The 25,145-nt window shown below is 32.4% G+C and overlaps 1 protein-coding gene across 2 annotated transcripts in view; it reads right to left on the reverse strand.

Moving 5' to 3' along the window:
• The window catches only part of TNKS (tankyrase), a 293,729-nt gene that overhangs the window by 77,019 nt on the left and 191,565 nt on the right, over nt 1–25,145 (reverse strand). For both annotated transcript variants that reach the window (XM_077144426.1, XM_077144427.1), the window contains exons 6-11: nt 12,945–13,039; nt 11,433–11,499; nt 10,955–11,141; nt 5,137–5,258; nt 3,730–3,821; nt 3,556–3,634 (exon numbers count right to left, since the gene is read on the reverse strand). In XM_077144426.1, the coding sequence (XP_077000541.1) occupies nt 3,556–3,634; nt 3,730–3,821; nt 5,137–5,258; nt 10,955–11,141; nt 11,433–11,499; nt 12,945–13,039 (642 nt within the window). The remainder of the gene's footprint in view (nt 1–3,555; nt 3,635–3,729; nt 3,822–5,136; nt 5,259–10,954; nt 11,142–11,432; nt 11,500–12,944; nt 13,040–25,145) is intronic.

Consider the following 25,145-nt stretch of genomic DNA (forward strand, 5'->3'; position numbering starts at 1 on the left):
TCAAGGCACAGGATGCCAGTTTTTCTATTTAGTTTTTAAACTTTCATTAATGGTATGGCCATTTTTTAAGTCCATTCTAACATCCAATCCGTTTTAAAGTAATACAATTATTCCTTGATAAGCAGTTTCCACCTTTCTCTTACTTCGTCATTACTAACATTGCTAAATTGGTTTAAGATTAGCTTCGTGTTAGGTAACTGCATTAAATTTCCACAGTTTCAAGCGCACAGTCTTGGTCATTCTGCATCTCAATATCTTAGTGGATCAAGGCATTGTGGATTAGTGGATTAGTTAGTGGATCAAGGCAAATTATAAAGGCAGTAGATATATATGTCTTAAATAAAAATTTATAGTTAAAGGGCTATATACAGAATATAAGTGTTTGAAAGACAAATATGGAAAAAAGTTCATACTAATGATCAAAGCATTGTTTTTGTATCAGGTATTATATTAATGCTATATATTAGGTCACTTGAGGTCTACTAAAACACCTGTAGGGGACATATTAATACCCATATACCACTGATGAACCTATTAAAGTTCAGAGATCGTAAGTCTAAGGTCACAAAGCTAGAAAGTGGAGGATTCTAAAATGAAAAGCATATCCTAACATGAGGTATATCCTGCTGACTTGGAACCAGAGATGGGTGAACAGAAGGATAGGCAATTGGTATCTATTGGGTCACAAATCAGACTGAATGATTCTTTCCCTTTTATAGTGCCTAAGAGTAGAAGTTCTCAATTTAGTTAAACTGTAGTAGGAGTACTAGGGAGGATATACTAATATAGAACTGATTCTGTATCATGGGCAGGGTGGTTAAAACTATACAAATGCTGAAATGAGATACTATTGATGAGAAAGCATTGTGCACGTGAAGGACAGAAAACACTGAGAAACGCCAACCTACAGTAATGCTGGCAAAGATAAATTACAAAATAATCTTATTTTTCATTGGAACTTTATGAAATAAAATGAATCATGGGAGACAATAAATAGACATTATTTTCCCTAAATGGAGAACATGGTTCTTAGTTCTTCAAGAGCACTATAAATGCCATATTTAAAAAAATAAGTCAGTGATAAACATACAATACTTGTAGGTACAGCAAAACCCACATAGCTTAGTATTTTCTGCCTGACAAAGTAATAAGACATAATTTATACTGAAAAAAATGTAATAGCTGTACCTACAAAATAACTAATCAATTGTTGAGCTATGTTCTCTTTCATTTCATTTCATCTTGATTTTTAAATTAAAGATATGCCTCAATTGTTCTTTTAAAGCAGTGATATCAAAATTTTGGAATCAGGAACATATGAATGAAATACATTTTGAGAACCCTCTCAATATATGCACTTATTTATAAATTATAAGTAAGCAGTGTTGCACTAATATATTACAACATAAAACATGTAAAAATAGAAAATACAATGCATGAGGTAGAGATGAAATAAACATTTCATATTTTGTATTTTTGAAAATTTTGAAAAATTTTAATTACTAATGGTATAAAATACCTTTCTGACTCTATTTTTTAAAAAGTTAATCTTAAAAAAATTCTGATGGAGGGACTTGAGGGTCTGATTCTAAGTTCAGTGCATTAGCTGAAAAGACATCACATGGGAATGTGGAACCAACGGAAGAACTGCATTAGCCATGCCTCCTAAATGCTTATTTTTAACATGTTTTACTAATTATGCTGAGGTTTTAACTGAAATTCTACTAGTAAAATTCCTCTTTCCTAGTGTTCTTGTAAACTTATTATGAGGTGTTGCATTATAATATTTAATAAGCTCAAAAAACACCTAAACACAAAATAAGACTTTTACACAGTTAGAAAATTCTGTTTTCAAGTTTTAAAACTATTTAGACATGAAGCATTTACATCATTTTCCAAGAACAACATAAAAAAAACAGTAGACATTTTCCATTTCAAAATGCTCTTTTATGCTTTAAAGTTTCTTTTAAAAAGCAATGGCTTTGTCATTCACTCTAAAAAAATATAACTTTTACCCTTAAGGGTCTGATTATGTTTCTTAAAAAATAAAAAGACTACATACAAGTAAGTTCTGTCATCACAGAACTCTCAGAAAATTTTGAGTCCTCCCATTTTCATAAAAGAAAAATGTACAAATATGATAATTCCTTAATGGCCATCCCATGAAATCACCAGAAAGTTCTCTGTAAGATATAAAAGATTTATCCCTGTCACTCCTTCTGATTACCAAGTAATTTATTTATAAAGGTTCTACCATATAGGATAACACCCATAAATCTACTCGTCTGGACACATATAAATTGCAGTAAGTCACAACATGCTGAAAATGAACACATGAGTGAGTTCGCGATTATCAACTCCTCCAGACTATGAAATTCCTATTCTTTAAGAAACCTTGATATCTGACATGATTCAGACCAGCTGACTAATAGTCCTCATAAGGATGCCAGCATCAATCTCTGTATTAAATATTAGTAATTCCTAACTTTTTATATTAAAATAAAAATAAATTAAAATTCCAGTATGCAAAAGCCTGTCTTGTATGCTCCACAGGATGTCTGCACTCAACTTTGGAGATGACTGCTTTACAATATACACCTTTGAGGATTTAAAACTTTACAAGTCTCAGTCACTTCTGAAAAACAATCAGTTTGCCCTCTTCTTCCCTCAAGGATGCACAGTTTCAGATAACGCCAGTAAGAATTATTAATTTTATATTTCTTTAATATACAGACTATTTGAGAAAAATATCATTAACAACCTGAAGTACAAAAGTTCTTTAAATATCTTAGACATTTTTAAGTGATGTATTTTTGACTATCTTATATACAAATAATTTTCTGACAAATAACAATTGAAATGTTGACTATCAAAATATATAATTGGGGGTACGAGGTTATTTCAGTGGTAGAATAATTACCTGCCATGTGGGAGATCCAGGCTCAATTCCCAGCCCATGTACTTCCCAAAGAAACAAAGAAACCAACAATAACACAAACAAACAAAAAATTCAACAAATGGTGCTGCAATAATGGGACACTCACATGAAAAATAAGAATGAAATGTGACCCTGCCATACAGCATACAAAAACAATAAATAAATAATTGACTTAAATTATTATTAATGTAAAATAATGTTAGGTTGAGATCTATTTCAAATGACAAAACTGTAGGTACATTTTACTTGCTTTGTAGAAGAATGGCATTAAAGTACAAAGAAACATATGTTATTTATTTTATTTTATTTTTCTTTGTATGCTGTATGGCTGGGGTCACATTTCATTCTTTTTCCATGTGAGTATTCCCTTACTGTAGCATCATTTGTTGAATTTTTTTTGTTTGGATTTTCGTTTGCTTGTTTGTTTGGAAAGTGCATGGGAAGCTATTATTTTTATTAAACAAGCTTAAAAGTAGAATCTATGAATTCAAATACAAGCTATTAAACCTCTATAAAATTAATATCTCCAGAAAAGTTAAGACAGAAAAGTAACAGTCTTACAAGTAGTTAAATACTTGGGGCAAAGTTTGGCACGTTATTTCAGGTGTGTGCCTTACCTTTGCTCCATGCTTATGCAGAACTTCCATGACATCATTATGAGCTCTTTCTGCTGCAACATGCAAAGGAGTCATGAAACTATGGAGAGGATCAGAGGAAAAGATAATTTTATCTCTCACTTCATTGTATTTCTTCTTTTAGAACTAAACAACTCTTTCTGTAATTACACTTACTCTTTATTTTTTTCATTAACATTTGCTCCTTTTCTGAGTAACAATTCTGTCACCTGTTTTCTTTTGGGATGTAGGGAGGCCACAGCACAGTGCTATAAAATAAATACAACTAAATTAATAAAATAAACTTCTATTTAAAAGTAGACATCAGAATTAAATAGCATCTGCTGATTATTTAGAACATATTTTACGAAAGAACATAAGAACATACTTATTTTAAATTATGGAGATGGTAATAATTCCTTCTGAATACAATGGAGATATAAAACACAAGTCTTTAAACCAAGGTGAAATTATGCTCTTAGTTAAATGTTAAGAGAGACTTCATTTCTTTTCTGTCAGCCAATAAATAATTATCCACTATATATTCTCTTCAAGGCATCAGAATGCTGTCTCTCCAAAGCTACAGAAATCAATAACTAAGTTACTCAATCCATCACAGGCTGTCAGACACATAAGTCAATATTTTTCAAACATTTCCAGAGAGGTACACTCAATAGAAACAGAGAATGTCTATGTGGCCCAGGAAATAGGCAAGAAGGTGAGAGACCTGAAGAAGCTTAGCGGAACAAGTATTCTTAGAAGTTTCATGTTTTACACTAATATTAACAAAATTTGTATTCTATACCACGTATGTATAAAATTTAAAAAGTAAAAAATTACTTAATAGTGAATTAAAAAACCCTCCAAGAAAGCAGGTCAGGGTTATTCTGTGGTTTTGGGTACTTCCGGGCATAATGCAGTACAGCTTCAATGAATGTGAATCGAGTTTGAGAGTCAGGAATTTAAATGAATATACAGTGGCCCATTTCAGTTTTGTGACTCTCTCAATGTTTTCAGCAGATACTGGTTAAAGTTTGACCTTCTATTGGTGTTGGATATCTTCTAAGGAAAGCAAATATGATTATTTATCTAATAACCACAAGAAAAAGATTCTTCAGGGAAAGCTATATTTTAAATTTTATGAAAGCACTGGTCACCATATTTACAGGTCTGCAATACAGATGTTAAAGCATTGAATTCAAGAATAATCATCAGCTTTATACCTGAGCCTTAATGAGGACAGTGATGAGGAAAAGATTCTTCAGGGGAAACTACATCTTAAATTTTATGAAAGCAAAGTAAAATCAAAAAATAAAGAAAAAAATAAATTTTATGAAACCATTGGCCCCAAGTTAGACTTGTCATAATAAGGCAGTGCAAAGACAAAGATAAAAAATAATTCCCAAGTTGAGGTTCACAAATGTCTATTTTCTCTCCTATAAAAAGAATTATGCCCCGATCCAAATTTAAAAAATCAATATAACCAAAATTAAAAGGCAAATTCCTGGCATTTCAGATACTGAAGTAACTTTAAGGTTATATTTTGTGCTTATCTCAAGGAATGAATTAACAATAAAATCTTACCAATGCTGTTTCATGAGATTGAGGTTGTTTGAAGTTAATGATTTCCAAAGCAAGTGTCTTTTTCACTTTGGCTAGATCTGCTTCTCTGGCTGCTTGTAGTAAGGAATGACCTTTAAATTCATCTGTTAATGAAATAAAAATTGACATAAAAAGATTTAAAGTTTATAAAAATCTTCAGCATGACTTTAAATAAGTAGGAAAACTATTAATTTTATATATTCTCATATTTTAGCAACTGCAGCAATATGACAATATGAAGATTAAGGTAAGAGTACGAGCAAGTAGATTAATGAAAAATTCTGAAATACGTATTTTCTCAGATAAAACTGTTCCCTACTCTTTAAAGTTCATAAAAGTACACGCAAAAAGACATTCACTGTGGCCAAGTTTTATAATTGCGGCAACCCAAACAGTCACAGAAAGGAAACCTCTTAAGTAATTTGCATAATACTTATAGATTGGAATACTTTACAGCTCATAAATGAAAGCAGTTAAAAGAAAAATTCAAGTAGCAAAAGAGTAGGGCTAGGTTGATTCAATTTTTGTGTGTGTTACTACCAATCCTGCTACTATTACAACAACTAAACAGAAGTAGTGGTATAGAAAATGATACTGAAAGAAATATTCACCAAAATATTGATAGTGATTATGTCTTGACACAGAAGAGGGAAGAACTGAGTTACAGGCGAACTGTCAGAGTTTGAAAAGATTTCAAAGAACATTTAACATTTTATTTATTTTCATAAGCAGGTAAGAGAGTTTTTAAAAAGAGTCCAATAACACACAGTCTTATTTACTATTTTATAAGTTTTAGTTTGTATTTTGAGATAGGTACTTATAACAAAAAGCTAAAAATTGTTCAAAAAGTTACATATGATATAGTTAAAAAGAAGGCAGTAAAACTGTAAATTATTCAAACTCATTCTGGAAAATTAATATTTATAAGGTACCTAAAAGTTTCTCCTTCTAAACACATTTAGAAACAAGAATGAATGCTAACATTTTCAGTATATTCAGTTCTTAATACGTGCAGAATCCAATCTATCTTGCATATTTGGCTTCATAAAAATAACAAATAAAAAACAGACAAGAGCAGAAAATTCATGTACAATGAGGATGCTCTAATGATGAGCGTGATAAAATAATATTTTTCCTTCCTACATAATTTTCTTAAACAGAATTCTATAAATGTGAGCACCTAGTACAAAGCAGATTACATTGCTTTATACTGGCAATGAAAACTGCAGTTGCAGAAGGAACTCTGTTAACTACTTTTCTTCAGATAATTTCTTGGCAGAATTATATTTAATGAAATAAAGGAGAGAGGAAGAAGGCTGAAAAGTAATCAGGGCACTGTTTACCTTATCAAACTACAAAAATTAATGTTAATTTTTAACATCTATATTGGAATAAAGCAGACAAGTAAATTACATTGTAAAAACTTGTAATAATGTTCCAAACTTGCAAAAAGGTTTCAAGTGGGGGGGGGGGGTGGTATCAAAACAGGAAGATAAAGCTGGGCAGGGTATAAATTTAAAAATGTACATTAGAAAAAGACAAAAGTATATGTTTTTAGTATTGAACTACCTATGCACATACTATGTGCAGTGCACTGAATTAGGTTTGGGGTAGTTAAATACATAGGTCCAAACACAAATACCATCAAACACATATTTAATTAGGTACAAAGCACTGTGCAGGTGCTGGGAAAACAAAGAATTAATTAAAAGGTCTTTCTCTTTAATAATTCAAATTTCACTGACAAGACAGACATACCCATAGAAAAATGAACGATATAATGCAAGATAACATACTTTTAAGAGTCATATGGATGGGAGAGGGAATAAATGCACCACTAAAAGGATTCATTTAAAAAACATCTGCCTCCTTGCAAACGGATTTGTGTTAGCCTATAATCTGGTAGATTCACTGGATCAAGTACCAAAATGAGTTTAGATTTCCACACTTTAAACAGATAAAAGCTGTTAGCATCATTTTGATTGTGCCTCATCATTATCACTTAACAATGACTTTCTCAGGTGTTTAAATTTAGTTATCCAATTCCTAGGATTCTGGATGTAAAATAGAATACCAACTCAGTTAAAAATTATGGGGGTTGAAATCTAGCTTAACTTAAACCTGAAATGGCCAAAAGTAAAACTAAATGTATCTCAGTATTTGATATGTCAACTAAATGTAATGTGGTATCCTGAATGGGATTCCTGGAGCAAACAAACGACTCTATGAAAAACAAAGGAATATGGATTAACTTTAGTCTTTAGTTAATACACGCTTAACAACACTGGTTTATTAACTGTCACAAATACAATATTAATGTAAGTTAATAATAGAGGGAATTGGGTGTATATATGGGGACTCTATTATCTTTGCAACTTTTCAGTATTCTAAAGCAAAAAGTTTATTTAAATAATAATAATACTCATCAGTATTTGGGAAGATTACCTCTACCATTATAATTGGGCCACAACACAAAAAGAACTAAAAACATGACTAGATATTCTTGCATATGTTGAGTATGAAGATTTAATTAAAGCACCAATAAAACATACTAAATAGTTGTCAATAAATTAAACCATAATTATGCTTATTTCTATTTTGTAGGATAAAATTTTTACATACCAACCCATCATGCTGAGAGAGACTAAAACCTCCTAAGAGCAATATAAATTTCTAAGGATTCATTTAGAAAAACACAAGCATTCATATAAACTGAAAAACTTAATGGTGCATGTGAATTGAATTTACTTTTTCCTGTTTCAATCTAAATGTTTTATTTGGAATAACAAAGTTCTGCTCTTTTCTTCTTTTAGGAAAACATTGAATTGTAAACTCAATTATTGTTACAGAATCAAAATTTCCTTTAAAAGAAGCCAAAAGCAGCCAGGACTGAATCAATACATATTTTCTTGGTATACTGGGGTATCTAAATATTTGGTAGAAAGTTTTCAATATATGACTCTTTAAAGAATGAATCAATCAATGAAGCAATAGTCGAATTTTAAATGCCAAAGTGTTAGTGGCCTGTCTTATTAGATAATTTAACAACAAATCAACCTGAAATATCCCAAACTAGGAAGATAATTTATGGGTCTCAGAAGCAAAACACTTACTGTCGGAGAGAAAGATAAATAGGTTTGAGATTGGCATGACTGATTATGACCCAATAATAAGTGGATAGTTTTTAAAACTAAAATTACATAATTACAATACGCTTTCAAATACATGTTGTTTAAAAGTTTTCTCAAAGGATTTAAAATATGAATATTAAGAATGAGGGCGAAGTTTGCATAATAAAATCTTACCCTATGCTTTTTGGCAATATGTCATTATTGATATTATGGTCTTAACTTTCAACATAAAATCTACCTAAAAGAGATTAACAGAGATACAATTTTATCACATGTCAAAAATAAAAGTAAATATTTAGGAATTGAGATGTGAACACAAAATACCTCCATTAGAAGGAGTGTGAAGAGGAGGTGACAATAAAGGACCATGTGAGATGATGCCCAATGGATGGAGGTAGCCGAAAGGGACACTAACTGAGAAAGAGAAAGGTGAACTATAGCGCATACATACAATGGAATACTGTGCAGTTACAGAAAGGAATGAAGTCGTGAGGCATGCAATGAAGTGAATGAACCTTGGGGATATTATGTTGTGCAAGCCAGAAACAAAAGAATAAATATTGTATGGTCTCTTTCAGAAAATACTTATTAGAAAATTGGGGCCTAGGTTATTAGCTTCTATAGCAGTCACATTTAATCCAGAGTTGTAAGAATATTTCTAGATTCTGAGATGCTGTGCTATATGTGTATAATTTGGTATTTCCCTGTAACTTTGGGTACCTGTGACATCTAAGACTCAGATTTGGAGTTCTACAGCTCTGAAAGTCAGCAGTGCTATATACAACTGTTAAAGAAATTGAAAAACACATCAGGCTTCAGTTAGCAATAAGAACAAAGCCAATCTACTCGGGACTAAGGTAAATCAGAATACAGGGCAAAGTCTGCATCATAGAGCTCTCTCTACTCACTGTATGAGACCAAAGGCAGAAAGGTTTATTTTGTCAAAATTCTAAATTTTCTGTAACACAATGTAAATAAATCTGCCTGGATAGCTTATTTAAACATGGAGTCCAGAATGGGAATGAAGGCTTGTAAATCTGTATAGCCTAATGTAATGCCGGGATACATGCCAGGTTATGGTGGGCAGATAATTAAAAGGTATTGGCAAAGTCTCTTAAGGGAAAGCCCTGAAACTCTGTCAAACATTAGGGACTTCCAAGTTAACAAACCAAGTCCTTGATTTTGAGGCTTACTCTTATCAAACTTACTTTTCTGTTGCAGAGAAGCTAAGCCTAAGTATAATTTTGCCTCAGAGTTACTTCCAGAAAACCTCTTTTGTTGCTCAGATGTGGCCTCTCTCTCTAGCCCAACTCTGCAAGGAAAATCATTACCTTCCCCCCCTACATGGGACATGACATCCAGGAGTGAGAGTTTCCCTGGCAGTGTGGGGCATGACTCCCAGGGATGAGCCTGACCCTGGCATCATGGGACCGACAAGGCCTTCCTGACCAAAAGAGGGAAAAGAAATGTAGCAAATAAGGTATCAGTGGCTAAGAGAGTTCAAATAGAGTCAACAGTCTATTACAGAGCTAGATTGCTAATAGCCACATTTTGCCAAATCAAACACCTAGAGCTCTATCTAATTTCTACAAAAGTTTCATGTACTAAGTTTACTTTCCAGAAACTTATAACCTCCAGATGGTTCCTAGGCCAGATAAGTCCTGGAACCCAGAGGGGCCAGCATCTCCAAGAATATAACTAATTCCATTCCCCTATTCTCTACTGTCAATACCCCTTTGAACACAAAAAAGTTAGAATGGGCATAGCTCAAATATTCCTAAAGAATGGGAGAAGGATCAAAGGAGAAGGAGGAGTTACCACAGAGAAGATAAGATTTAACAAATGAATATGACTACTGTATCATTATATTGATATTTCTATTAGTCTCCAGTGTCTTGGATCAGTTAAAAATTTATTGCTTGTTGGTATATATGTTATATTTCACAATAAATTTTTTTTTTAAAAAGGACCATGTGAGAATTTTTGAAGATGATGGGACTTAAGGTGGGATAACGAAGAATGTTATCATAAGGTCAGCAAATCCAATTCTTTTATCCCTGGAGACTAGAGAAAGGAAAATTGATAAAAGGTTTTCCAAAACTCATCCATTTATAAAATAAATAACACTGATTGTGTTAGTGGTCACATGACTGTATGTGTCTGTCAAAACTGCAGAACTAGATACAAATCATATTTTAATTTTAAAAATATTAAATTAAACAATATGGTAAGGTGCTTAGGCAGGGAAATAGGCACTGATCAATAATGTTAGATATTATCCCTTATCACCAATAACACAAGCATATAATGCTATTAATGCAGATCTTTTTCTGTCTCTGCTTTATCCATAGTGTTGGTACATAGTAGGTATTCAATAAATGGTTGTTGATACTTATCCTTATCGTTTTAAAAAAAAAAAGGGAGACTCAACACAAAAATTAGAATTAGGCTTGAATAAACATAAAAAATATACAAAGTGTATAACAAGGTAAGATACCTGTGGAATCATGGAGAAGCATATGCTTAGAAGTAAGAATTATAAACTAGTGCATTTATAAGAATAGTAAGATATTATGCAAATTAGATAAAACACTAACCCTAATAACCAAACAGAAATGAGACACTGCAATTTACAACAATCAATATTGATTTTAGGAATAAATACATACAAGTTAATCTCTCTCGGAGTTCAGGAGTTGGAGCCATATCTACAGCACTTTTACCATGACAATTAACTAATGTGGGATCGGCGCCATGGCTAAGTAACAAAGAACAGACTTCTACACGATTCTTGGAAGCAGCCTCATGTAGTGGAGTAAACTGCCAGAGATCCATAGCATTTACACAAGCTCCATGCTGAATTAAGAAAAGAGATTTAAGTCAATGATCATATCACCAGATTAAATAAAACAAAAAATATTTATTTCATTGTAAATTTCAGTTATAATCATTTGAAATATCAATAAATGCTTTATTTTCTATAATTTCAGCCTTGCAAAGAGCTTAAATAAGTTGAATTTAATAATTAAATTTTTGAGGCAATGTAATACTTTTAAGAAACATTTTATTCTCTTAAAAATATTGACCCTAAAACATGAAAAACTGTTAAAAATAATAAATGGTATCAATATTCTTAATTTTCCATACCTTTAGTAGCAGTTCTGTCACCTCATAATGTCCATATGAACATGCATTATGAAGAGGCACAAGTCCACTAAATTAAAAAAAGACAAATTAAAATACTTATATTTCAAACAATTTATAGTCATTTATCTGAACTAATCCTAATACACTAATATATTAAAATATTTTTAAGTGCTTGATAAGATTCAAAGCATAGTTTAAGAGCAACCTTTAATACTTAATCTTGTGTTTTATGTACATAATCCTGAATGACAATAAAAATATTATTTTTAATTTAATTAATCAGAAGAACATTAAAGTAAAAGGAAGATGTGCTAAAAAGAACATGCTTTATATATCAAGTATTTACAGAGAATAAATGTTAATTGGTTGTGAGGTGAAATAATATTACCATTTTGATTCACTTTCATGGACATTTCCAACATAAGAATCAAATGTCCAAAGTTGTAACTTGTATATCAAAGTACCATTCTAAATAGTCAGAGACGTTCCCACACCCCCTTCCCCATGGTATTCTTCTCACCTATTGTACACCCAAATGTTTTCAGACACGTACAAGGAACAGAGTTATACAAAAGTATCAGATATTTACGCCCCTCTACTATTAGGATATCACTAACATAGGTGATAAAAATCTGGCACAGGAAAGAGAGAAACAAAGCACCTAACAGAGCAGATTTGAAACGGAAGGATTCCCCTTCTGACAGCTGTCAGATACCTTATTTCTATGTATCCCAACAAAGAGAGGGATAAAGTGGAAGAAACTCTCTTCCAGGACATCTCTTCTCTATGTTTCTAATCATCAGAGTGCAATATGAACCTACTTTATTTGGGTAGTGGGTTCAATTAGCTTTAAGTATCATAATATGGAATCATAAGATAAATTAATCCTTCATATAGGATAGCAAACCCAATTCATATATCCCTGTAGACTAGATACAAAGTTTCCCAAAATTCACCCACTCCTAAAATAAACAAGATAACTGTTTCTTGGTTCTCCTTCCAAACCCCCTCCCCAATTCACCATATCAGCCTTTTTTCTTTTAAGGTTTTCTCAATTTAGATGTCCAAGATTTCATCAGAAAAAAGAAAATTAGATTTCATGTTATAATTTTGATTTATTAATAAGAGCTGATCCTTTTTACCCGATAAACATGATAGTTATGCTAGTAGATTATCAGAATTTTAAAATCTGTTTTTCTGAAATGAAACTTAAGAGTTAAAATAATGATTCCAACAAAGAGAAATTTTAACTTCAAATAACAGAACTGCAATAAAATTAACTTATTTAGAAAATTATGAGAAGCATCCTTAATAAGTAGAAACATGAAAATAATATCTGAAATCAAAGTTGTGAATATTCTTAAAGTACCATAAGCTATAAATAAATGAGATGTATGATTTTCTTTGCCTAGGGCTTAAATACTTTAGAGTATCAGATGGTGAAAACAAAATAAAACAAAAATAACAATCCATGAATGAAATTGCTAAAAGGAAATAAATTGATAGAATTACCCTTTGTCTTTTGCATGAACATCAGCGCCATGCTGAAGCAGAAGTTGAACTATTCGAACTCTGTTGTAGCCTGCTGCCAGGTGTAAAGGAGTAGACTAGAAGAAAGAAAGATAAACATATCCCCTCTTTAGGTACATAATTCTTACTTTGCTACTTAATCCATATTTATTTAGATTTAAACACAATGAATGTTAAAATACAGAAACAATAATGGAACGAAACACTGAAAATTCACACTTCATAATTACATAAGAGAAAAATTAAACAAAGGACTGTGGTATGATGGTGGTGTAGGAGACTCCAGGAACCAGTTCCTCCACTGAAATAACTACTGAACTGGCAGGAAGCATTTGAATCAACTACTCTGAAACCCCAGAGTCCATTGTGTGGCATCCAGAGAGGAGTAGGAGAAAAAGGCTGGAAAATTCCAAAAAATATTGGTGAGTTTCACATGCCTGCAGTGACTACCAAGCCATTCCCATCAGTGTTATGGCAGGCAGCAGTGGAAACTGACTAAAACAACAACCTACTCAATGGGAGAAAATATTTGGAAACCACATATCCAGCAAGAGTTTAATATTCAGAATATATAAAGAAATCTTACTATTTCACAATAAAAAGACAAACAACCCAATTTTAAAAAATGGGCAAAAGACCTGAATAGACATTTCTTAGAAGATACACAGATGGCCAGAAAGCACATGAAAAGACCATGTGCTTGACCAACCTTATCAGCTATCAGGAAAATTCAAATCAAAACCAAAATGAGATTCCATTTTATCCCTGCTAGCATGGCTACTATTTAAAAAATGGATAATTAATTATAAGTGCTGGAGAGGATGTGGAGAAATAGAGACACTCATTCATTGTTGGTGGGAATGTAAACTCAACACAGTGGAAGACAGCTTGACAGTTCTTTAGAAAGCTAAGTAAAGAATTATCACATGACCCAGCAATTCCACTTCTAGGTATATACCCAAAAGATTTAAAAGCAGGGACTTGAACAAATGTTTGTATGCCAGTGTTTATATTATTTCCAATAGCCAAAAAATTAATAAAGATTAATTTTAGATTAAAGGGAAATTAATAAAGAAAAACAAAAAACAAACAAAAGAGAAATAATATACTGACCTCGGGAGTAAATTCTAACTTTAGTGCCATCCATCTATTTCCTCTGCTACTATTCCAAGGCCTCCAGCGATCAAGCTCTATCTCACCTAATTTATATTAGCTCTGATTTCTTCCCAATATGAACCATCTTTACATGTCTGGAGTCATATTTCTCACTACTAGGTCAATTCTTCCTTATCCTACTCAAATTCTGTCTGTCACTCAGGTTCTGACTTATAAATCCCCAAGAGCTGTACTTAAAGATCTCTGAAAATTTCTCTTTAAAAAGAAAGGTTGAAAAACATCCTTAATAAGTATTGAGGAAATTTTAGTGTTAAAAAAATTAAAAAGGGAAAGTGAGCTATATTCATTCTGTAGACTTCTAGCAAGCATTAAAACTAATTTGCTACATTGGATGCAGAGAAATATGTCCATATTATTTAATTCTTCTATTTTATGTATCAAATATACAGTACAAATAGAAGAAAATACAGTTACTTCACAGCTAATTTGTCACATTTTAATTTGAACCACGTTATTACAAAGTTCTCTGCTCAAATTTAATATGCAATTAAAATAATCAAAATTCTTACCTTTTTAAAGAATCAGAAATAACATCATTTAATCAAAATCTCTGCAACCACAGCATTTTCCCACTTTTGCTCATTTAAAGTTTAAATACAGCAACAGCTTTTCACACAGGTTTTAATATTCTTTATTCTCTTTCATTTTTCATGTCTACTATTTGGGCCTTAGTGTTTAATAAGATTTTTAAATTTGTTTTCTTCACATATTCCAAATGTCAAGATACAAAAGAATTACTACACACTATATCATCTACTACTGCTTGCAAGACAATCCATAAATTTTTTAAGTTTTGGAAATATTTTTGAGCAACACACAGCTATTATTGAGGAGGACCTGTAGATTAGAAGAGAATCCCAAATAGGAAAAAGTCAGATCTGATTACATTCCCGGATGTTATGAAATTGTGTGAAAGTCATATAACTATTCATTTCAGTTTCTTCATCTGTAAAATGGGAATACAATCACCCACACAAGCTATTTTAAAAACTCATGAAAATAAAGCTTTCTCCCATATTTGAAGTAATTAAAAATGTTGTAAAAATCAAAGATTAAAACTTGTGTATCATCAAAACAACATGCTGATCAAAAAAGTTCCTGTTTTCAGACACAAGTCAAATGTTATTGCAAATGATATCTCCAGGGAATATCAAACACTTTCAAGACTTTTATTTCTTCATTTTAGATAGATAATACAGGATAATAAAATCTATGTTGACTTTTTTCCTTCCTTTAAAACTTTAAATATGTTTCTGTACTGCTTACTCTCAGGCATTGTTTCAGGCCAGAAATCTGTTGTCATCCTTATCTTTTTCCTTTGTACATGTCAGAGGAAAAGTATTCCTCTGGATACTTTAAAGATTTCTTCTTTAGCTCTGGTTTTAAGCAATCTGATCAAGATGTACCTTGGCAAAGATTTTCTTCTTTTATTTTTCCTGTACTTGGGGTTTGCTCAATTTCTTTTATCTGCAGGTTTACAGTGTTCACGACATTTGGAAAATTTTCAACTATTATTTTTTCAAATATTTCCTCTCTCTTCACTCAGCTTCAGGGACTCCAATTACACATATATGAAATTAATGAGTCTATAGCTCATTAATGCCCTATTCTTTTTTCCTCCATTTTTCTTTTATTTTTTATTTTGAAACTTTTTATTGCTATGTCATCAAGTTCAGTGTTTCATAATGTGAAATCTTTTGTTAATTCCAGTGATGGTATTTTTCATCTTAGACTTTAATGTTTTAATCTCTAGAATTTCAATCTGGGTCTTCTCAATATGTTCCATGCCTCTCTTAACATGGTCAATATATCTTCTACCTTCTTAAGCAGTTGGAATATAATCACAATTGTCTACTATCATCTATACTATATCTGGGTTTTCTCCTCAGGCGAGACAGGAAGGCTAGGGAGGGCTATAGAAGGTACCTCATTCCATGTCTAGGCTCTGGCAAAATCATTCCCCTTGACAGCTTTTGTAAAGAGAATAAAATGTTCCGTGTGCTTTGCAAGATGAAAACTGTTCTGTAATCTTTACAGTGAGAACCTGGTAGTTCTCACGGAGATAAAACTTACGGAAGTTTCAGGGGGGTCCCCATAGGGTTAAGCCTTCAAGTCAGTCTATGCTCAGTCTTCAGCAATTAGTCACTTTAAAGTACCCCTCCAGTTCTGTTTCCAACAAAGGTTTCTGTTCCCAATAAATTGCTATTATCTGTATTTGCCTGCCTGTAAAATATTTAGGGTAGCAGTTTACCCTGTGACCTCAATTCTCTGATCTAAGAACTGTTGTCAACTTTCAGCCTGTTTAGCTTTTTTTTTGTATTTGAGGATGAAACTTGACGCTTTCCAACACTGTTTCTGGTGTTTTTATTATTATTATTTTTTCTCTGCGTTATAGGCTTTATTTTCCTACTTTTTTTGCATGCTGGTACTTTCTTTTTAACTGAATGCACGGCATTGTGATTTTCACCTTGTTTATTTTTTGTTTGTTTGTTTTTACTTGGGCAGGTACAGGGAATTGAACCCAGGTCTCGGATGGCAGGTGAGAACTCTGCCAGTGAGCCACTACAGCCTGCCCATGCTAGATATTTTTGTACTCCTTTGTATATTCTTGAGCTTTGTTTGTGATACACCCAAGGTATTTTTTTAGCACTTTATAATCTTCAGTAAATTATGAGGTTTTTTTCATACTGGCTAGTTGGAACAGAAACTACTCTAGATCTTGAGTGATTTCCTAGGATTGTTATCTCTAATCCATTCAGGTAGTTCTTTTCCCAGCCTTAGGTAGTTTCCTCATAAACTGTGATCCATACCCAGCTGAAAACTAGAAGGGAACCCTTTGCAGATCTTAGAGTTAACTTCGCGCAGCTTTCCCTTCCCTGGTACCCTGCCCTGCTAACTCTAGCTACCTTGGTCTCCTTGAACTCCCAACTCCATCTCCTCAACTCAGGGAGACTGGTCAGACTCTTCCTGGGTTTATCCACTTTGCGCTATGGCCTGGAACTTCTAAGTAGTAAGATAGAGCAATAGCATAGCTTGCCTTATAAATGTTTCTTACCTTCAGGGTTCATTGCCATGTACTGCCTGATGTCCAAAGTCTGTAAAGCATTGTTTCACATATTTTCACTCAAATTTTTTTTATTGTTTTAGAAATGAAAGTAAATACAGTTCCTGTTATTCCATCTTGGTCCACTATCGGGACTCTGAATTGGACTTTACAATGAAGTTGGGAGACTTCCTCTAGAGACAAAATACTGTGGACGACTGGTCAACAAAGTCAGTAAATTTTTAAAGGACTCTATTAGTTTCTTTCGGCTGCCATAATAAATTACCACAAACAAGGTGGCTTAAAACTGCAGAAGTTTATTCTCTCACAGTTCTAGAGGCTAGAAGTCCAAAATCAAGGTACTGGCAGGGCCATGCTCCCTCTGAAGGCTCTCGGAAGAATCCTTCTTTGCCCGTTCCAATTTCCAGTGGTTGCTGGCATTCTTTGGCTTGTAGCAGCATCATTGCAATCTCTGTCTCTATCTTTATTTTCAAGTGCCAGTTAAACATGAATTTTGGGGAAACACTATTCAACTCAGTACATGGACATAGCTGACATTTAATGCTATATGGAAAAGGTAAACCTTTATTTTTTATGCACAGAAAGGGTCTCCTTTCTCATAGTATCTTTTACAAAATTTTACATACAGAGTTGAATGAATAATAGTTATTTCTTAATCCTCAAAATGAATATCTCTAAATGAATGCATACACATGTACACACACACACACACACACACACACACACACACACACACACACACACACATACACAGCAACAAATCCACTCATCAAAAGGGCAAATATAAGAAAACCTATTATAGTTTCTGGATTTGTTAAAATCACTTTTTATAAAACTGTTTATAAATACTTGAAAAGGGTAACATACTTAGTTTCTAATCATTTGAAATTTATATAACTCAAATAAGTTGGAAGGCTCTGTAACTGACAAGGTAGAAAGTGATAGGAAGCCTGAAATAGAGTGACTGTGAAAAAATGAAGTTGAGGAATGAGTTTCAAAAACTACTAGGAAACAGAATTGATATAACCTGACTAATATAGATAGTGAGGAAGATGGCAGTTTCCAGCACGGAAATATCAATGACAGATTTTTTTTTTAATGATTGAAAGAAAAAAAGAAAAAGCCCAGAGGGAAAGATAATTTGGGGGTTGGGTTAATTTAATTTGAAGTACCCATATGATAGCACAATGGTTATGCTGGGAAAGAATTGCAAATATGGGACTAGAATTCAGAAGCAGTTAGACCAAATCTGGTCCTCACTAGCATTCATTTAAAATTTTTAGCATCTACTATGTATCTGGTACCATGTTAAGGGCCAGGGATAGCTTAGTAAACAAGAAAGACTTAATATTTTGCCCTTATGAATCTCTTCATTCCTCAAAAATGTAGAATCCCTACATGAAATGTAAATAGTAAACAAATTCTTCATTCAGAAGGACAAAAGGTAAGGAAAGAAAATCCAGCTTTTGAGAAGCCAAGTAACTAAAAGAAAAACAGAAAGATACAATAATGTGTGACAAATACTGCAATAAGGGAAGTTTAGTATTCCTGACAGTCTTAGGGATGAAATACTCTAGGGGCTAAAAGTATGTGGGGTCAGGGAAGATCCTCAAAGGAATTACTTTTTAAACTGAAATTTAAGGAAAACAGAAATCACTGATGCAGAAGGATGGGGGAGTTTATGTCATGGAAATGTAAGAAGAATATATTAAGACCCTAAAGATTATGATATATTTAAGGAACTTGAAAAAAAAAATAAAAATTTCAGTTACCAAGTGTAGTTAGTACATAAGGTTGGGGGAGAGCCTACGAACAGTGAGAAACAAATGAAGGACAGGACTTTAAGCAGAAAATGAAGTAGACTGGCGTATGGAAAGGCCACTCTGAGGCTATATGGAGAATTAATTGGAGAGGGGGACAAATCTGATGGCAGAAGACCTGAATAGAAGACTGCAAAACTACTCTAGGAGAGAGATAATGATAGTGTCAGCAAAGCGGTAGCAGCCCTCTAAGTAGGGGTAGCTGAGCTATTTGAGTGAATGAATTAACAGAGCTAGTATAGAACAAGCTGCATGAAACTTTCCAAGTAATCATTCTGATATGGATGCTAATTATGCAAACTACTGTTACCAGAAGGCACATAAAATCAGTAAAATGCAATAAATTTGAGGAAATGATAGAATGCAAAGAAAAAAAGTATAACTTGAGGACTAAGGATAATTTGAATAAGCTTACGTTATTGGGAGCCCAGAAGCTTTTCCTCTAGAAAAAAATAATTTGTAACAAAACATTATATACCAAATGCTGTCTTCTGAAGCAAAGCAATTAAAACCATGTAGCCTAGGACTAAGCTTAATGAACGACTACTAGATAGTGCTAAATTTATATCTCAATTGTCAAATGGCAAAGCAATGATAAAAAGTAATTTTCTAATTGCTAGGAAAATTAACAGTGTATTTTCAGTTTTAAATAAATAAAACAGACCTCTTTGTAAAATACTTGAAAATTTTATGATGGCTGTAAACTAGCAAACACAAGAAATAAACATTTAAGAAAACATAATACATGAGCCAGCGACCAGTTTGTATACCTCAGATTTATTCTAAAAACAGATGTTTTTATTGGGAACATTTTTAAAAATATGTAGATTGATAAAGGATGGAACAATAGTGAATTAAAAAAACTCTATCTTTACTATAATCCAAAATTCTATTGTAAGAGAAATGCCATATTAAATATTTTCATATTATAAAATATTTATAGGAAAAATAATCCTCATTTAAAGAAATCCTATAACTCAAAGTTTTCCTCTAGAGCCAAGAAACTGTTTGGATTCAGGCCAAATGATAAAATTAACTTAAATACATCTATCTGTGACAGAAAAATAAAACCTTACAGGATTCTATATACATGTATATAAAAGAATCTGATTTTCACTCTGTAATTGATCATGTTTTTCACAAATTCTCTTATATCCTTTTTGGCATACCCAAATAATCCCAAATCTGAGGAAGGAACACCCTCAATACCTGCTCGACTTTTACCCTTTGGTAAGGTTAAGTTCATGTGCCAACTTGGCCAAAGTTAGGATGTCCAGTTGTTTGGTCAAACAAGCACTGGCTTGATTGTAACTGTGACGATGAGGATATTTTGTTGACATCAGTCATCAGTAAGCTGATTGCATCTATGGCATCTATCAGTAAAATGATCACATCTACAAACAACTGAGGAGACTAGCTTCAACAATGAGAGGTGTTAACCCTATCAGATAAAGGTCTTAAAAGGAGAACTAATGATTTCAGTAGTCAGAATGGAAAATTTCCATCTCGCCTTCAGCCAGCCAGCCTCTCCTAGGTAATTCAATGTAAACCTTCATCAGAGTTCCCAGCTGTGGCCTGCCCTACAGAATTTGGGCTTGCCCATCCTCATAGTCACGTGAGTCAATTCCTAGGAAAAAAAACCCAAAATTTACATAATATATACATATATATAATCTCCTATCAATTGGTTCCCTAGAGAATCCTAATACATTATCTTTACTTTTATGATATAGATTTACAGTCCAGTATAAAGCATTTAAGTTAGCTTTAACTTATCCTATACATTAATATATTCATAACTTATTCTATACATTCATTCATATATACATATATATACACACACATACATATACATGCTTACATACATAAATGGTATAGCTAAAATAGTGACAATTGACAACCCTGTTATAAATCTGTGGATACAGCTTCTGAAGAATTTTTACATAAGTTCAGACAGCACAGTATAATGAAATGGGTAAAGCTTTTAATTTTGGGTTTGTCTTCTAACTTTGGAAAATTTACTAGGTATGTGGCTTTGGGATACTTTCTTAATGTCTCTGAGCCTTGGCTTCCAATAGCTTTAAAATGGTAATTATAATTCCTACCGAGCAGGTTGGTCTATGAATTAAAGAGAGTGTCACATAAAGTACCTGATACAGTATTTGTCATATGGAAAATGATCAATAAATGGTAGTTATTACATATCATCACCTTTTTAAAGTATTCTTCACATTTAGATGTTATTTTTAGTGGCTGCTTAATAGTACTCATCTTACCTGACCTACTGGCATTAGTTAACGTAATTAATCACTTTCTCCTTGAAATGTTTTTGCCCTTTTGATGTTTAGGACATTACACTCCTGATTTTCCTCCTATGATGCTGGCTACCCCTTCTCATTCTTCTTTCTTGGTTGTATCTTTTTGATATTGGAGTGCTCCAGAATTCTCTTTGGAACTCTTTTCTTCATTCTCTATATTCATTTCTTTAGTGATGACATACAGTCCTGTGGCTTCAAATACCATCATAAACTGACAACTCCTTGATTATATTTCTAGGCCAGACCCCTTTGCTAAAATCTCATAATCCAATTGCCTACCTGACATCACCATATGGATTTTACAGGAAGCAACTCTCAACATAGTTTAAATGCCATAACTGTTAACAGTATCTTCCAAAGAAGCAGAAAGTAAAAAAAGTAAAAAGAAAGGAAAAGGCCTACTAGTAATGAAATATTTCCCAACTTTAGTTTTACACATGACTTCTTAACAACAATGGAAGACATAATATTCCTAAGGATTAATATCCAAATAAAAAATTCCTATGGATACACAATGTAGTTATCAGTATTGGAAGACATCATTTTGTGTCTAGAACATCAAAATTTAATTGTTAAATCTCTTTCTTCCACTCAGCAAAGAAATCATGACAACTAAGCTTCAATGTGCTTAGATGTATTATTACATATTCAATCCTAAGAGAACTTTAGCATTAATATTTTAACACAAAACTCAGAACGGTATCTTGTAAATGACTACTGAGTACAGGGGAAAGGGCTCCTTGATCCCAAAGTGCTAGGGATGTCTTTCAAGTTAACAACTACCACTACAGAACAGAATACCCTAGCCTCTATAAGACTTTTCATCTAAGAAGCATGAAATCTTATAAACATTAATTCTAAATTGTGTAAGACTATTCTTATTATTATACTTTTATAAAGTAAAGAGTTTTGGGCCTTCCTTGGTACTCCAGTAAGCTCCATCCCACTTACTGTCTTTGGACAGTATTTTTTTAAATAAAAATAAAAAGATTGCCAAAGACTGGTTCTAAAACTGCCAAAATATCTTAGCATAAACTTGACACAAAATGTTATTTATTCACGTATCTATTTCCCCTAATCCACTGTGAACTCATTGAAAACAGAAAACACATCTTAATTTTGTGTTTCTATGGCACAACATAGTACCTTCTATAGACTAATTAAAAAAATAATGAATGAACGAAAGTTGTCAGCTTTTAATTTATAACATTACAAAAGGGGAAGAAAGGGCATAGATAATCCATCATGATGAATTTGACTCTAGACTTTGTGTGAAAGATTTATGCCCAAATTTTAACACAGACATGTGTGATGTTGAGACCCTAGGAAAAAATAAAACCACAACTGTTAAAGCATGATGTAAATCAGTAGAAAGCTATCTAATTCTGTGATGTATAATGTGTTCTGTGTCTTTCCTAAGATGAAAGTCTAGTTTGACTTAGGTCAAATCTTCTGGGACTTTCTAGAGTAGCATAGCAAAGTTGTCCTTGTTTGTTCAGGATGTTCCTGACTCCAGGAAACCTCGTCATTCCAGGCACACTGAGATGGTTGATTATCTTATTCTAGACAGACTTAACAGTGAATTAGCTTCTTGATTTTTGGAGTACTCCTCAGTTGGAAAATTGAGAGTGTGTTGTACATTCAGATAGATGCATTCTGAATGAAGGAAGAAAGACTTACTACTTAAGCATATTTAGAGAGAATCTAATTAAGAAGAGTTGGCTCAAGGGATAATAAAACATATTATATTTTTCATCTTACAATTCATTTCTTCAAAAGACTCAAGCATAGTCTTTCTCAGTTCTATCAAATTCAATAATATAACACACTATTCAAATCCCTCCTACAGACTCTTGCTCAATAGTTATAATTAAAAAATGGTTTTATAAGACAAGTCTTCATGATCTTTTACCCACTTAAATATGAACTCTTTGCTTTATAAAGAAGAAATTTAAAGAAATATAGAATACACATGTACTTATCATCTAGATACAATAATAACTATTCAGATTTTGTTACACTGGTTTCTTTTTTTTTAATTTTTCTTGCTAAAGTATTCTGAAGCAATCTAGGACACCATGATATTTTATCTCTCCCTACTTCTATAGATGACTCTAAAAATTATGGACAATTTCTTTCAAAGCCCTAGTGTTATTATCACATCTAACAAAATAACAGTAAATGCTCAAGTGTCATATAACACTCTTGGTCTACATTCAAACTTCCTCATCACCTCAAAAAGCATCCTTTTAAAGTTGGTTTATTGGAATCAGGATCAATATATTTAGTTGTGCCTTTAAAATCTCTCTACACCAACAGTCTTCTTCCCTCCTCTTGCTTTTTTTCTTTTTATATAACACTGTTTTGTTGAAGAAATCATGGCAGTTATCCCACTTCCTGTGGCACTGTTTAACTTGTGCCTATATTCTCTGTATTCCATGTAAATTGGAAATTAATTTTCCTCTTTCAAATGAAATTTCTTTGGCAAGAATAATTCTTAGGTACTTCATATACGATCACCTCAGGTGACACACAATGTCTGGTTATTCTCTTTTAGTGATGTGAATACTGTTCAATTTACCACCAGTTTTGCAAATGTCACCTCTGTGAACACAAGTCCAAGACATCATCTTTGTAATATTTTTAACTTCCTCTATGTTTTAAAAAAATTTATAAGTATAAAAAAAAGATAGAATTTAACAAATGAGTATGACTGCTGAATCATTATATTCATATTTCTGTTGGTCTCCAGTGTCTTGGAGCAGCTAAAAGAAAAAAACGAAAAATCACAGAACTATAACCCACACCAAACTTTAAAATCTGTTCTATAACTACATGTTAAAATGCACTTGGAAATCTGCTTTTTTGTATATATATTTCGCAATAAAAACATGTTAAAACATTTATAAACAAACACAAAACATCATCACTTTAATTGAACATACAAAAACATGCTTTTTCAGGCTTAGCTTCAAAAATGAGGTACTATGTATCTACTTGCTCAGTATTAACTGGCCTAAATTATGAATTATTTTATATTTATTCACCATTCACTCTCCAGTAGAATTATCTTTTACATTATAAAAATAATATATTTTCTCTGGAAAAGTTCAAATAGTACAGAAAGCTACATAATAAAAAGTAAGTAAAAGGTTCTTTCTATTTCTCATTCTGGCCCAATAAAACCATTTTCTCAAAGAGAATCACTGTTAAGTTTCACGAGTATCGTTTTAGATATTTTTCCACATATGTGAGTATGTGTTTGTTTTTCTGAGTTCTTTTTATTGCCATTGCTTTACACAAATAGGACTGCAGTATATGTACTCTGCTGTGATCTGCCTTTTTCTCCAAGTTAGTACATAAGTCTATCTTATTCTTTGTATGGCTGTATAGTATTCTCACTATTTTGGGCTGTCCCATAAATATTTAACAATTGCTTAAAGATGGACTTTCAGTTATTCTACCTTAGCTTTGACTATCTTTATCAAAACTCACCTCACTCAAACCTATAAGTAGTGAAGACAGATCAGTGTTTTCCTTCTACAAATAAAATACTAAACCATTAATTCAAAGTTTCTAAGAAAAATAATAAACACAAAAGCAGAGTTTATTAAATTTTGTTCAGAAACAGAGAAGCATGATTAAACTGCTTGCTATGTATAGCTAAGAAGCTCTTTGAGACAGTGACTCTTAGATTAGAATATAAACAAATTATAAGCAAGAGAATCAATATGGGCATTAGTCTATTGACATAAATATATTTCATTGCTGGTGCCTGCTTTTTCCTTAATTTTTTTTTTTATTA

The sequence above is a fragment of the Tamandua tetradactyla genome, chromosome 26 (assembly GCF_023851605.1).
Source record: "Tamandua tetradactyla isolate mTamTet1 chromosome 26, mTamTet1.pri, whole genome shotgun sequence".
NCBI lineage: Eukaryota > Metazoa > Chordata > Mammalia > Pilosa > Myrmecophagidae > Tamandua > Tamandua tetradactyla.